The 16,543-nt window shown below is 29.8% G+C and overlaps 1 protein-coding gene across 4 annotated transcripts in view; it reads right to left on the bottom strand.

Annotated features, from left to right (window-relative positions):
- Window positions 1–16,543, bottom strand: part of fbxl17 (F-box and leucine-rich repeat protein 17) — a 269,969-nt gene that overhangs the window by 41,725 nt on the left and 211,701 nt on the right. Inside the window, exon 9 of one of the 4 annotated variants that reach the window (XM_051118074.1) lies at window positions 8,487–9,379. The exons of the other annotated variants lie outside the window; for them this stretch is intronic. Coding sequence (XP_050974031.1) covers window positions 9,144–9,379 — 236 coding nt within the window. The 3' untranslated portion in view covers window positions 8,487–9,143. Of the gene's footprint in view, window positions 1–8,486; window positions 9,380–16,543 lie in introns of those variants that run through there. 4 annotated transcript variants of the gene reach the window in all.

The raw sequence follows: 16,543 nt of genomic DNA, 5'->3' as shown, positions 1-16,543 counted from the left end.
AAACTGCATTCCAGTAAAAATCCCAGTCATATAACATATGTGGAGCATTTACAGTATTTACATATATAACGTTAAGTAAAGAGATGGAACATAAACGAAAATAAAATAATACGCTAATAATAATAATAATAATAATAATAATAATACTGAAGAAACGATCAGTTAATAGAAGGCTGGATAAAAATATCTTGTAGGCCTATTTTATTTGATGTACTTTGGGTAATATTTATTAATGATAACCTTCTTTCGAATGCATCGCGCACAGACAGCATTCACACAGACAGCATCCCCTGTTGTTAATATAATCATTTAATAATGTATTCATTTCTATAATAATTAATATAATAATTTCTTAACTCAAAATAAAATATTAATAAATCTATCAAAATGATCTCATGGCCACGACATAATATGACGTTCCCACGAGTTGATATAACGTTCCCACGAATTAATATCTTGTGGCCACAACATAATATCACGTTCCCACGAGTTTATATGTCGTGGCCACGACAAACTTAAGTGAACCGAAGATGGCCCCTTCCGGTCACCATAAACATCCTTTTTTCCCTGTTTACATCTGATTTTTTATATGAAAATAGCTTTTTATAGAATTATAATAAATATATTTATATAGAATTAAAGTATATTTGAAATACATTTCTAAGACTGAGTTGTATATGCAGTGCTGTAAAAAAAAAACAAAAAGAAAAAAACAAATAATTATTTATTTTGTATTTTGTATTTTTTTTTTTTTTTTTTTTTTTTTACTGCATTTACATCTCAGTTCTTTTTTTGGCCATGAAAATAGTTTTGAACACTGGAATGGTGACAAAACAAAAAAGTGGAGTCTAACTTATGGAATTTTTATAAAAATCGGACAAAAAAAACTTTTTATGAAACAAAACACGGTATATGATGTGTTTCAGATCATGTTTATTTATTTATTATTATTATTTGCCATGAAAATAGCTTTGAATGCTGGAATGGTGCTAAAATTTAAAAAAAAGTGTATATATACATATATATATTTTTTAATTACTTTATTTTACACAATTTTACCATTTTGGCCATAATAATAGCTTTGAACACTTGAATGGTGATAAAACAAACAAGTGGAGTCTTAAGTGGAGAATTTACTTAATTTTTATTATAAGCGGACAAAAATTACTTCATATTAAGTTTTTTAAATTAGTACTACAAAAACAAACATTTCATATAAGATTTTTACCCTGTAAAAGTAAGCATGTGCATTTGTTTATTTTTGTCCAGCATATTTATTGATGCTAATCAGCTCAACTTATGTTTCTATACATCAGAACAATTAATACGAGCTCCTCTGATTAAACAGAGTCTAGAACGAGAAATTAAACTGCATTTACTGTCTTAAACTTTCCTTTCAGCCAGTATTTATCAGCAGAGTACATAAAGAGAGAGGAAGCACATCACTTACAATCCCCTTAAAAGCAGCTGACGGGCTTCTGGAGGAACTTCGCTGCGAGATGAAGCTCTTAAAACAATAAAAACACAGCCTTTCCTTTCAAATATTAAGAGCAATTAGTGCTGAGGAGAGGAAGCGCTCGTGTTTATGGGCAGATGAAGAAAGGCTGGTGCTAATGTTGAGATAAACACACACAGAGAGCCAGTAAAACTCATTAGGAAGGACTCGTAAAGCGGCGGAGGTGAACAGGACGCTGCTGACAGTGATGCACGAGCTTTAACATCTCGTTCCCACGCGCCTGACCTCTCCTTCACACATCTTGTCGTGTCCACCGTCACAGAGAACAAAAACACCTCTAAAAGGCTGTTTTCTTAAAGTTCTCAGACCCCAGAGCATCACGGGAAGATGCCGGTGTGTTTACACTGGAGCTCTTTCCGTGTTGCATCAGTCACTGTAGGTAAGAGCAACACAAACGCGGCGCTGCGGTTACGCATCCGTGCAAACATTTGCTGAGCTTTATGGTCCTGGCAGCCGAAACAAGAGCGTCAGACGGCGAAAGCCCGTTAACACATAAATCAGGAACATGTAGGTGCTTTACACACCATTACGCAAACCGCAAAACGCCCGTTGACTTTTGCTAAGGTAAATATTTTAGCGCCGTGTCCGTCCGTGTTTAATTAATGCGGCAGAACTGAAGAACTGAAGAAAGTCTGTGCACTTAAACTCTTATTCATCAGACACACTTACAAACTGCGTTAGTTACCTAATCCACAACAGCTTATTATTTTTTACTGTATGAATAAAGCCTTGGGAAATGCTTTAATGAAAGTCATTTGTTACTGTAAGGACTACATGATTCAGTACAGACACATTTAAGAGAAAAGATAAGCCAAAAAGGGACAATTCTGTCAGTATTTACTCACCCTCATGTCATTGCAAAACTTGTATGACTTTATTTTTTAATAGTTGATGATGTATTGAATAATGAACTCTTCTCCTAAATTAAAAAAAAAAAAAAAAAAAAAAAAAAAAAAAAAAAGATTTGTTGCTTTTTTATATAATTACAATGAAAGAGAATGTTTATTAATATGTAATACAAAATTAAAAATTAAATAATTAAAAAATATTATTTTAGGCAGCTTACATTTGATTTAATTTTTTTTGTTTGTTTCATTTTAATGATTTTATTTTACATTTCATAACATGAAAATCTTTTAAAGATAAAATTAATTACAATATTAGGAATTTTTATCAGCTGTTATTCCAGTCTAAAGTGTCACATGATCCTTTTAAAAATATTTAATATGTTGAAATATTTTAATATGTTGATTTATTATTAGAATTATCAGCGTTGGAAACAGTTGTGCTGGCAATTTTTTTTTGGAACCAGTGATTCTTTTTTCAGGATTCTTTGATGAATAACAAGTTAAAAGAACAGCATTTATTCAAAATATAAATATTTTCTAGCAATATAAATCTATGCTATCACTTTTTATCAGTTTAACACATCCTTGGTGAATAAAAGTATTAATTTCTTTCAAAAAAAGAAAGAATGAAATTTTACTGACCCCAAACTTTTGAACAGAAGTGCATATTGTTAGAAAACCTTTCTATTTTAAATAAATGCTGTTCTTTTTAACCTTTTATTGATCAAAGAATCCTGAAAATCCAAAAAATATTAAGCAGCACAACTGTTACCAACACTGATAATAAATCAGCATATTAGAATGATTTCTGAATAATCATGTGACACTTAAGACTGGAGCAACAGCTGATGAAAATTCAGCTTTGCATCACAGGAAAAATTAATATTTTAAAGTATATTAAAATAATAATAATAAAAAAACATTATTTTATATTGTAATAACATGTTGCAATATTACTGTTTTTTCTGTATTTTTGATCAAATAAATGCAGCCTTGATGAGCATGAGAGACTTCTTTTAAAAACATTAGGTAATCAAAATTGACATTTATTATTTTATTTTTATTTATTGTTTCATTATATATATTTTCATATAAATACCTAAAATATCAATAATCTCAAATAAATAATAATATATAATAAATTATTTAAATTCATTTTTTTTTTTTTTTTTTTTAACATTTCAGGTCATTTTATTTTATATTAATTATTGTTTTTATTTTTATTTTTTAATGAAAACAAATAAGATGCAATATGCAATGGAGAGGTAAATCGTTCAATGAATAGTGAGCTCAGTTTACAGTTACTGCATGCAGCTGACAGTCACTTACTCTATATTCTCCTGAAGAAAGAAACAAAGTCAGTCATACAGGTTTTCGGCGACATGAGAGTGGATAAACGATGACAGAATCTCAATGTCTGGTTGATCCATCCCATAGAAACTGTCTTATCTGTTCTTGCTTTTTCCTGCATCTCCACAAGAGAAATATGAATCTCAGGAGTTTGACCTGTTTACAGGCTGTCTGAAATCTCAACATAACTCTTGTGTGATTAACGGTCAGATCTGGCATAGAAGTTGATTGTTTGTGACCTTGCAGAAGACGCTCTACATCACAGGTGCTGCATTAAATCCTGTTAAATCACACAGTTGCTTCACATAAGCTGAAGAAGACTGCAAGACCTGAGTATTGCATCAATGCACATGCATTTGCATTAGCATGGAGATCAATTCATTACCTTGCAGTTTAATTTCTAATACTTAAATGCACACAGAATGTGATCAAGCTTTCAGATCAGGCTCAGATTCGTCTACATCGGCTGAATCCCTCACACATATGCTGCACATTTCATGGACTTCAGCGGATCTTGGTGAACACTAATAAAACACTCAAACCTCATTCAAATGCAGGAAACCACCACAATGTTCCATGAATTTAATGATATTGGCCGCAATTCTGATTCCTGTTGGTTTTCTCCCTCCATCAGGGATTTCCCGCTCAAACAACGCATTTGCATTCAATTACGAAATAGAAAAAGGATCAAGAGAACACAATGACTACAACGGCGCTGTAAATTGTTTCCTGCATTTGCAATGAAAACCCAAATTAGTCCATGTGGAAACACTTTCCACCTTTACTGCAAACCTTCAGACTGGCAGAAATTTGCCCTCCTGCTCATGAGAAAAGCTGGTTGAGTGACATGGGTGGATATTTCATGACCGGTGGTTTTTTATTGAACAGTATCTAAAGAGCAGGGATGTGTGATGTTCAGAATGGAATTGAGAATGATCCAATTTAGGTCCTAATTTGAACTGGGGAAAAAACTACAACAACTTTCATTTAAAATGTTTAATGTCTCATTTAATAAAAATAATTTGAAGACTGACTTGTATAAACAGTGCTGTAAAAACAAAAACTTTATTTATTTATTTATTTATTTATTTATTTTTTAAGTTTTAAATTTTTTTTTTATGACTTTAATTTTTATTCAGATTGGACAAGAAATTGAATGGATGAATGGATGATGGATGAATAAGCAGATGGATGACTGGACAGATGGACAAATAAATGGATGATAGACAAATAAATGGATGGATGATTGGATGGATAAATGAATGATAGACGAATAAATTGATGGATAGATGGATGGATGGATGCATGGATGGATGATTGGATGGACATGAATAAATGGATGAATAAATGGATGGATGGATGGATGATGGGTGATGGATGAATAAATGGATACATGAATGGATAGATGGACAAATAAACAGATGGACACATAAATGGAAGGATGGACAAATAAATGGATAGAAGGATGATGGAGGAATAAATGGATGGATGGATGATAGATGAATGAATGGACAGATGGACAAATAAATGGATAGATGGATGGATGGATGATGGAGGAATAAATGGATGGATGGACGAATTAATAGATGGATGAATAAATTGATAGATGGGTGGGATGGATGGATGATGGACGAATAAATGGAAGGATGGATGATGGACAAATAAATGGATGGATGGATGAATAAATTGATGGATGGATGGATAGATTAATGGATGGATGCATGAATAAATGGATAGATGGATGGATGAACGGATGGACAAAAACAGATGATGAACACATAAATGGAAGGATGGAAGGATAAATGGATGGATGGATGGATGGATGGACGATGGATGAATGAATGGATGAATGGATAGATGGACGGATGGATGGATGATGATAGGATGATGGACGAATAAATGGAATAATGGATGATGGACAAATAAATGGATGGATGGATGAATAAATGTATGGATGGATGGATTGATGGATGGATGCCTGAAAAAATGGATGGATGGATGGATGGATGGATGGATGAATTAATGGGTGGATGGACAAATGGATAGATGGATGGATGATGGATGGATGGTGGACAAATGAATGAATGGATGAATGGATGGAAGAAAAAATGATGGATGGATGATAGATTGACAAATAAATTAATGGATGGATGGATGACGAATGAATAATTGGATGGATGGATGATGGAATGGAATGATAAATGGATGGACAGACTGATGGATTCAAATTCCATTTCTACTTGTTGTGCATTATGGCAAATATAATTTAAATTCACTCACAAATTGAAAGAGATTTAAGTTGTGAGTGGCCCAAATGGTTGCTCTATCATGCACGATACTGCTAGAGATCAGAATAAGGACAACTTAAAGAAATAAATGGGACAAACTCAACACTGCTGAAATTTCTCAAATTTTCTAAAACATAAGCACACGTAAAAATGTGAGTTCTCTAAAGACAAACCTGTTGGTACAGATTAGTCTTTCTCTAATATGAACACTGTCCGTTCTTTACACCATGACTACTGCAGACTAGTGCAGCAACTCCAGCGACCCAAATATCGACTGTTGACATCAATTAGCTGGCCAGCAGACCGGTCCCGCAGAAACATTTCAATAAACTGCATTTAATTAACATGCGCCGATTAGGACGTCATGTTTCAGAGTAAGCGGCGATCTGTCATCCTGTCATCACAGTTAATGGGCTCCTGCGGCAGTGAGTTCAGACGTCACAAATCACCTATGAATATTAAAGAACAGCAGAAATAAAGGGCTGAAACCAGCATCATCTTCATATCTGTTGCTGATGTTTATGATGATACAGCAACAGCTGTGAGGAGGTGATGATGCTCACACACTCAATCTGTTTCTGTGTCACATCCAGAATTTCATGAAAAATAAAGTACAGTATCATGCAAAAGTAAGTGCACGACCTCCGCAAATGATCCACTTGCATGCAAGACCTAATTTATAATTGCAACATATGTCTGTATATCACAGCCAATTAAAACAAGCCGATTTCTGCATGAATTAATGATGATGCAGATTGTCATTCTGATAAACAGAGATACAGAAAAACAAATGCTCATATTTAAACAAACACACTAATCACTGCAGAAGAGATGCATCTTCATCTGTTTGATCTTTGATAATTTCCTCAATAAAATAAGGAGCCTGCATTTATCATGCAGACAATAATATTTTTTTCCATGGATTAAGAATTACTAGGTTTAAGTTAAATCATGGTCACCAATTAAGTATTTATTCCCCAGACTTATTTTGTTCTGTTGTTTTAGTACACTGATTTACTAAACCAAGGGAATGAATTAATAAGTCATGGGAATAAACACGCTGGTTTGCCAAGTCCACGTTTTTTCAACGGAATTGCCAAGGGTTGATTTTATACCCCGTAGGTTAATGGTTTGAAACACTGCATAAATTACATTTAAATGCTTGTATTGAAATATTTTGCATTCTAGATATGATAAAAGTGCACTAGATGTTAAGTTTTGTAAAGGAGGGCCACTGGTAGGCCTACACTTAATTTAATTTAATTTACACTTTTTTAATTTTATTTGATTTAATAATTAAATGTAGTTATCTAAATTTTATTTTTATTTTTAATTCTATTTAATTTTAATCAATTTAACTCTTTATTCACACTTTACATTTAATTTAATGTACACTACTTCATTTTAATTTTTAGTTAATTATTTGTGTTCTTAATGGTAATATAATTTATTTACACTCCTTTAATGTACACTGTAATTTTAAACACACTTAATTTTAATTTTATTTAATTTTAATGTTATTTATTTACACTTAATTTAGTGTTGGATGCAGGGTTGCCAAGTCTGCATTTTTTCCACGGAATTGGGCTACTTTTAAACTGTTGCTGTGAGTTGATTTTTCAGCCTGGGTTAAAGGTTTGAAATATCCCACAATTTGCATTTGACTGAAATGCTTGTATTGAAATATTTAGCATTCTACCCATGATAAAAGTGCACTAGATGTTCAGTTTTATGAAGGAGGGCCACTGGTAGGCCTACACTTAATTTAATTTAATTTAATTTATACTTTTTAAATTTTATTTGATTTAATAATTAAATGTAGTTATCATCTAATTTTAATTTTAATTTTTAATTCTATTTAATTTTTAATCGATTTAACTCTTTATTCGCACTTTACATTTAATGTACACTACTTCATTTTCATTTTTAGTTAATTATTTATGTTCTTAACTGTAATATATACACTTAATTTTAATTTGATTTAATTTTAATGTAATTTATTTACACTTAATTTAGTGTTGGATGCAGGGTTGCCAAGTCTGCATTTTTTCCACGGAATTGGGCTACTTTTAAAATGTTGCTGTGAGTTGATTTTTCAGCCTGGGTTAAAGGTTTGAAATATCCCACAATTTTCATTTGACTGAAATGCTTGTATTGAAATATTTAGCATTCTACCCATGATAAAACTGCACTAGATGTTAAGTTTTGTGAAGACTGGCTCAGACATAATTTAATTTAATGTATACTGAAATTTATTTTATTTTTATTTGCTTTAATAGTTAAATTTAGTTTTTTATTTTTAATTCTTTTAAATTTGTTAATTTATTTAACTTTATTTGCACTTTAAATTTAATTTAATGTACACTACTTCATTTTAATATTTATTTAATTTTTAATTTTTTAAATTTTTAATATAATTTATTTACACTTCATTTAAAGTATACTTTAATTTTAAATACACTTTATTTGATTAAATCATTTTATTGGATTTTTATCTTAATTTTAACTGCATTTTCAATTTTATTTAATTTTATTGTAATTTATTTACACTTAATTTAGTGTTGGATGCAGGCTTGCCAAGTCTTTCCGCGGAATTGGGTTACTTTTAAACTCTTGCTGTGAATTGATTCTTCTGCATGGGTTAAAGGTTTCAAATATTCCACAATTTACATTTGAGGTTGAAATGCTTGAATTGAAATATTTAGCATTCTACCTATGATAAAACTGCGCTAAATGTTACGTTTTGATAAGAAAGGCCACTGGTAGGAAGACTATGAGCCTGCGTTTATGATCAAAGTGCATAACAGTGACTGTAACTATGGAAAATACATTTTCAGTTTACTTTTTCAGATACTTTGGACTGTTTTTTTTTTTTGAATGGCATGGATTAGTTTTGTCAAGCAGACCTGGCAACCCTGGCTGTACGGAGCAGAGCAGACGTTTGCAGTTTAGAATAGTGTTGTACATTTTCCAGCTGAGCTAAATGATTTTATTTGAATAAAAAATTAGTGCATGTGTGTGAGCAGTGAGATGGCTGACAGCGAGACAAGGTGTGTGTGAAACACAGTGAGACAGGTAGTGTGAGGATGAGGTTTCTAAAGCTCAGTAGAGTCCCGTGTTCCCCAAAAGAGCCAGTGTAATTTAAGGCCTGTCACGCGGGCGCTGTGGGCCGGGGCTGCTGACAGCTGGAGCAGGTGGGCCCGAGCTGAACTTTAATTGGTTAGGAACATCTCTTCCCCGCTCGGCATCGTCATTCTGAGGAGCCGCGGCGCGCGTGACAGCGGCGTGTAGCGAGGACGGATTCAGATCCCAGACTCGCACACTTGCAGCGTCTTTAAACTGGAGCTGGAGCTCCACTGCTGAGGAACCGACACAAACTACAGCAAGAGATGAGAGAACAAAAAAAAAAAAAACCCTCTTACAAACTCGTAACGAGATCCAGACAGTCCGGTGAAGAAACAGATCAGATCAATACCACACACTAAACACTGAACATGACTGACCCATCAGCACTTTATAAGGCACATCTGACAGTTACAGGGTGTTCAGTGGGTCAGTAATACTAAATGTGCATATGACAGTGTTTAGCACTTTCACAGGTTCTACTCACAGTCTCGCCGTCAAAATTCACAGTGAAAGTGTCAGGGGATGCATTTACATTGGCACAAAAAAATCTGATTTTTTATTTTTTATTATTATTTTTTTTTTACAACCAATCTAAAACACTTCCAAATGTGGTTTTAAATCACATCCATATCCGATATCTGGACATCTAACCTATGTCTAAACACATACAGTATCTGATTCCCCTCCAAGCTAAACTCCAAGCCACCACAATGCAAGGGCAAAATGTTTGCCCATAAAGACAGTCTTTTAATGCCGGCGTGCTGCATGCACTCTGGTTTTATTGAAGTGGGCAGTTTTTGAAATGCAGTACCAGCACTTCTATATTTTAACCTTTAGCGCACCAGCACTTTCACCAATTCAAGCGCTGAAGGTGGGAACTTTATAGGTAAGAAACTGCACTACATTCAAGAGCTGGTTTTCAACTCTTGCCCTGTTAATTTTGTAAATACAAAATTTGTAATTAAACCAACAAGCTTCACTATTAGGCTACTCACTCATGCATTCTCAATTAGTTCTCTCAATAACAGTTTTAATTAACAATAAAAAGATATATTATTTAATATATGTATATTACAAATATGTATTATTGATACATACACAAATACTTTACTTGTATTTTAATCATTTTTTTATTAATTCTGAATTAATGCAATACAAATTACAAATAAACATTACACACACACATATATATATAATTTACCTTTTAATGATATTTATTCTATAATATATATATGTTGTATATATAATGATTTTTTTTAATTAATTTTGAATTAATACAATACAAATTACAAATAAAAACTAAATTAAAAATTATAAAAAAATAATAATAAAAAATAATTAAAAACTAAATTATTTTATTAATTTTAGTAGTTATTAATTTTCAATAGTTATATATACATATGAATATATATACACATGTATATATATATATATATATAAAATAAAAAAATATATATATTACAGAAGAATTTGGATTTGTCTGTCAAAATTTGATTTATTATTTTTCATAGACAAAAATAAAATTAAAATAACATTGATTCTGATCTGTTATTTTCCTGTTTATCACTGTCAAGCTGCTTTGAAACAATCTGTATTGTATAAAGCACAATATAGAAATAAATGTGACTTGATGTTTTTTAGCACTCATATGAACAACTCCAGACAGACTATCATACATGTGAAGATTCAGACAGAGCAATTGACCGTTAACAGACGGTTTGACTGACCGGTGATCTGACCAATCATAACGCAGAAACCACCATTATATCCTACAAACAAATCAGACAGGAGAGTAGATTAACTTCGGTGGACTTAAACTTGAAAAACTGTGTATTTCCACGGTTGAAATAAAATACGTTCTGATCTTCATTCATGTTTTTTCATGCTTTAAGTAAAGAAGAAAAGACAACTGGTTCACGTGTTGACTGATCTGATAAGGCAGTACAGTGATCTGTCACATTAAACACATTAAAGAGCCACAAAACAGTATTTATTGTTTGAATTTCTTAAAAAAATATATAACAATTTAAAGCTGAGACCTTGTTTCATACCAGAAGTAACTTGCTCTGTCTTGTCTGTCGGCATGTTGTCAGTTTACTCTTTGTTCTGCAATGTATTTTTCACTACGTGAGAACATTAGGTGTAGTATGAGAGAAACATTGTTTGTCAGACATAGCAACAGTAACTAAGGAGGGAGAGTTTTTGCGAAGGGTCAATTTAACTGTAAATGAACGTTCCTGTCTGCATATGACCATCACTCACGCTCTTCTAAACACTGGAGAAGCTCCTGCCGTTGATTACGGGGCGTTTTAGTCATTCTGCCCAGAAACTTCATCAACTCATTAATTCTCATTCATATCTGACATGCAGTCCTTCACCCATCTGTACATGATTTATGTTCATCCCTGCTCTTGAATCTGCCTCATCCTCACTCACAAATGTGCTTTTCTGTTGCTTGACTTCTCATAACGATCCATGTCTACCAGTTACTTTAGTTAGGACTTCAGCAAATACAAATGAATATGTCTTTATTATAATAATTTAAGATCAATACACTCATGTTCCAGCTGTCTTCATATGATTCCTGTAGTTTAAAAGAAAGATCTCCAACACTCCCTTTATTTTATATTTTTTAGATTAAGCCAATATAATTTCTAAAAATTACATTTACATTGAAAAAAAGTGTTAATCAAATACAGAGGAGGTGTAAATCCTTTATAAAGAAATGCAGTGTTTTCTCTACAAGCGTATTCGGAGATATTCAGGTTATACTTTATTTATTCATTCATTCATTCAGGCTTTGTCAACTAATTGAAACAAAAGTAAAAAAAAACAACAATAAAAGTGTTATGCATTTCATTTGAACATTTTAGCAATTTAATTATTCAAAATGAATAAATAAATAGTCATAAAAAACTTTAAATATACATTTAAATTATTTAAATATATTTTTTAAAAATATTGAAAGTTATTCATTTATTCATGCTTTGTCAACTAATTAAAATAAAAGTTTAAGTGCATTTTATTTCATTGTAACATTTATTTCAGTCATTTAATTATTCAAAATAAATAACTAAATCAGTAAATAGTAATACAAAGTTTAAATATACATTTAAAAAAATCATTCATTCATTCATGCTTTGTCAACTAATTAAAACAGTTTAAGTGTATTTTATTTCATTTTAACATTTATTTTAATAATTTAATTATTAAAAAAAATAGTACTAAAAACTTTAAATATACATTTCAATTATTTATATTTAAAAAAATATAAAAAATTATTCATTCATTCATGCATTGTCAACTAATCAAAAATAGAAGTTTGTGTATTTTATTTCATTTTAACATTTATTTTAATAATTTAATAATTCAAAATAAATAAATAGCAATAAGCTTTATATATAAATGAATAGTAAAAAGCTTTAAATATACATTTCAATTATTTAAATTTATATTTAAAAAAACATAAAAAATTATTAATTCATTTATGCTTTGTTAATTAAAAAAGAAATTAAAATAAAAAGTTTTAAGTGTATTTTATTTCATTTTAACATTTATTTTAGTTGTTTAATATTGAATTTGTATATTTTAATATTTCATTATAGTTTTAATTCTTTTTTATTTTAATTATTTATAAAAATATTTTAAAATATATATTTAAAATATATTTTTATTATATATTTTAATTATTTGGTTTTCATTTTTGTATTTTCTCTTTTAATTTAAATTTTGAAGTTTTAGAAGTAGTTATTGTTTTTTGTTGTTGTTTTTAAGAAAAAAAATGTCTATATATCTATATTTTTAATTATTAACGTTTATTTCAGTTGTAGTTATTTCAGTACATTAAACCGTGAAAATCTGAAATTTTGCTTTGGCAACAAGTTGAAAGTTTATATTTTATTTCATTTCAGTTCAGTTTTACACTGGTTTTTAATGGTTTTAGTTTTAATTTGAGTTTTAGTTAACTATAATATACCCTGACATTGCATGATTTCTCAATGTTTTTGTGGGTAATGTAAAGGTTAAGAAACCAGAATAATGGCACTTTTCCAATGCAAATATTTCAATTTTCTTAAATCAAGATACATCAACCTGAGAAGCAAAATGACCTCTAAAAAGCAAATTTATGCTTAAAACCAAGAACAAATATCAGCCAGTGAGGTCAGACAAATAAACACGTTTACCTTTGAATGAAGTTTGTTCTTTTCACCCCATTTGTTTCGACATGTGAACTGTGTTTTCATGACTCATGCATATTCACAGCACAAGCATATGCATGCATGTACATCACACGCATGTAAACATGGTCACGGATCATAAGATAAGCTGAGTTTCTTAAAACGTGTGTGTCTGACTGTACATCAGAGCGCAGGGACGCCGGTGTGTCATTCATAACGCGTGCGGAGAAGCCCTGACGGCTGAACAGCTTTGAGAGCAGAAGGGAACGGGCTCAGTTAATGATGATGAATGAAGAGAAGCTCGGCAGCGAGCGGCTCTCTGTGGAGATCTCATCAGCGCGAGCCGCGTGAGCTTCTGTCGCTCGTGCGCCGCGTCAAACCGCTGGCCGTATAATTGAGAGCTTACGCCACAGTCTCCCGTCCGCCGCTGCGCTTAATTAAGCCGTCTGTGTAAATGGTGCTCTGTGGAGAGCAGGACAGACAGGTGAGACTCGTGTGTTTGTGCAACTCTGCCCGACAACAGCAGATCACACACGCTTACAGATCAGCATCTAAAGTCACGGTCAGAACCGCGATTCCACCCGAAGAAACTTTCTAGTTCATTTACGATCCCGGGCTTACTGTAAATGATTCACTGGAAAAGGAAATCTGATGAATGTTAATTTAGGTTGCTGGTGCAAACCAATAGTCCAAATGAAAATTAGTCATTCCTATAAAATCATTAAATAAATAAAATAAATAAATAAATAAAATACAATAAAAATGTTATTAAACATGTCTTATAAATATAAATATTCAAACGTAATCTGATAGTCCAAATGAAGACTAGTCATTCATTTCCAAATTATTTTTTATTAATTATATTTAAATAATTAACATTTATATTTAGTCATTTTTATTTTTTATTAAATAATTACTTTAAAAAATTAGATTTACATTTAAATATTTATATTTAAAATATTTTTAAGTACATTTTATTGTATTTTAATTATTTATTTTCTCTTATTGTAATATTTATTTTTATTTATTGATTGATTTTATAGGAATGACCAATTTTCACTTGGACTATCAGATTTACGTAAAATGTTTTTTTATTCCTATTCCTATAAAATCATTATATAAATAAAAATAAATATTACAATAAGAGAAAAAATAATTAAAATACAATAAAATGTAATTAAAAATACTTTTAAATATAAACATTTAAATGCAAATTTGATAGTCCAAATGAAAACTAGTCATTCATTTTCAAATGATTTTTATTAATTACACTTAAATAATTAACATTTATATTTAAAGTAATTTTTTTGTTTTTATTAAATAATTACATTTTTGTTATATTTAATCGTAATTTATATAATGATTTAATTAGAATGAGTAAATTATTTTTGTAAATTACTTTTAAAATCAGATTTACATTTAAATATTTATATTTAAAATATTTTTAAGTACATTTTATTGTATTTTAAATATTTATTTTCTCTTATTGTAATATATATTTTATTTATTGATTGATTTTATAGGAATGACTAATTTTCAGATTTACGTAAAATGTTTTTTATTCCTATTCCTATAAAATCATTAAATAAATAAAAATAATTATTACAATAAGACAAAAAATGATTAAAATACAATAAGATGTAATTAAAAATATTTTTAAATATAAACATTTAAAGTAAATTTGATAGTCCAAATGAAAATGAGTCATTCCTATAAAATCATTAAATAAATAAAAATAAATATTACAAAAAGAGCAAAAATACAATAAAATGTAATTAAATACATTTTAAATATAAAAATCTTAATATAAATATGATTTCAAAAGTCATTTACAGAAATAATTTATTCACTTAATGAAATTATAAAATAAGTTAAAACAAAACAAAAAACAAAAATGTAATTATTTATTAAAAATAAAAAAATACTTTAAATATAAATTTTAAATATAATTTATAAAAAATAATTTGAAAAAGTCATTCCTACAGAATCAACAAACAAATAAATAAAATACAATAAATAATTTGATGTAATTTTAAACATACCTTTAAAAATATAAATTTAAATAATTTAAATTGAAATACAAGAAAACAAAAGAATAAAAAGAATAAAAGAAAACTATTTACAAAAAAAACATAAGAGAAATAAAAATGATCTTAAATGTACATGTAATTGACCTCAATATATATTTACAGAATTATTAAAAATAATTTATTTATTGAAAATAAATAAAAAATAAATAAATAGTAATAACAACTTTAAATATACATTTAAATTATTTAAATTTATATTAAAAAATAAACCAGTGAAATAAAACATTCAGAACGGATTTATTGTAAATTTTGAAATGTTTTTAATTTTATTGTACATTTAAATTATTTTTATATAAATTTAAATGGTCTACATTTTAAAAAATACAAAAAAAGTAAGTTTAGCCATTCCTATAATAGCGGGCAAACACAATCCACTGAAAACAAAAATATTCCAAATATTCATTCAAAACATATATAGATTTTACTAGTTACAGATCTTTAAATGTTTCATTTCTGATGGACAAAAACTAACCAATGTGTAATAAAGATATCTAGTGATGCAAATGTACGCCTTGGTAATGCATGTTAACAGTCTGAGTTTCCTCTGAATAAATCTCAGCTCTTTCAAAGTCAACATCTGTATTTCCAAAGCCGTTTTTCACAGAATCAATATTTCATGGCCAATTTTCATATGAGAATGACAGGAGATAATAGGGCCGCAGTGAGAGCAGATAATAGGGGTGATTTCTCTCGCTGAGGGCCGCTGGATAAATTGTCTCTTCAGACCGAGACGTCTGCGGGCGAATTTACATGAACACTATCAGGACGTTGACCGCCGTGTGTCACTCTATTGTTATGAACGGTTGATTCAGACGCCCTGAGACGCTCCTCTCATTCACAACCATTCAGCAGCAACTTCTCTACAAAGACACATCACATAAAAACTCACTTTCACACAGAAACACAGATTCACATACAGTAAGTTCCATCTGTAAATGTGTAAACGTCATTGGATTCACAGCCGTAATAAGAAAATATTCTGCAGCACATACCTGTCTTGACATTTGTTAAATAACATTATAATAATTTTCACAATTAATCTAATATTATTATAATTAATAATAAAATTAGTAATTTATAATTAATAATAAAAAATAAAATAAATAATAAAACAATAAAAAAATAATACTTTAGATGGTTAAATATT

The sequence above is a fragment of the Labeo rohita genome, chromosome 8, assembly GCF_022985175.1.
Source record: "Labeo rohita strain BAU-BD-2019 chromosome 8, IGBB_LRoh.1.0, whole genome shotgun sequence".
Classification (NCBI taxonomy): Eukaryota; Metazoa; Chordata; class Actinopteri; order Cypriniformes; family Cyprinidae; genus Labeo; species Labeo rohita.
Note: the sequence above shows the minus strand (reverse complement) of the source record. Positions and strands in the feature narration are given on the sequence as shown.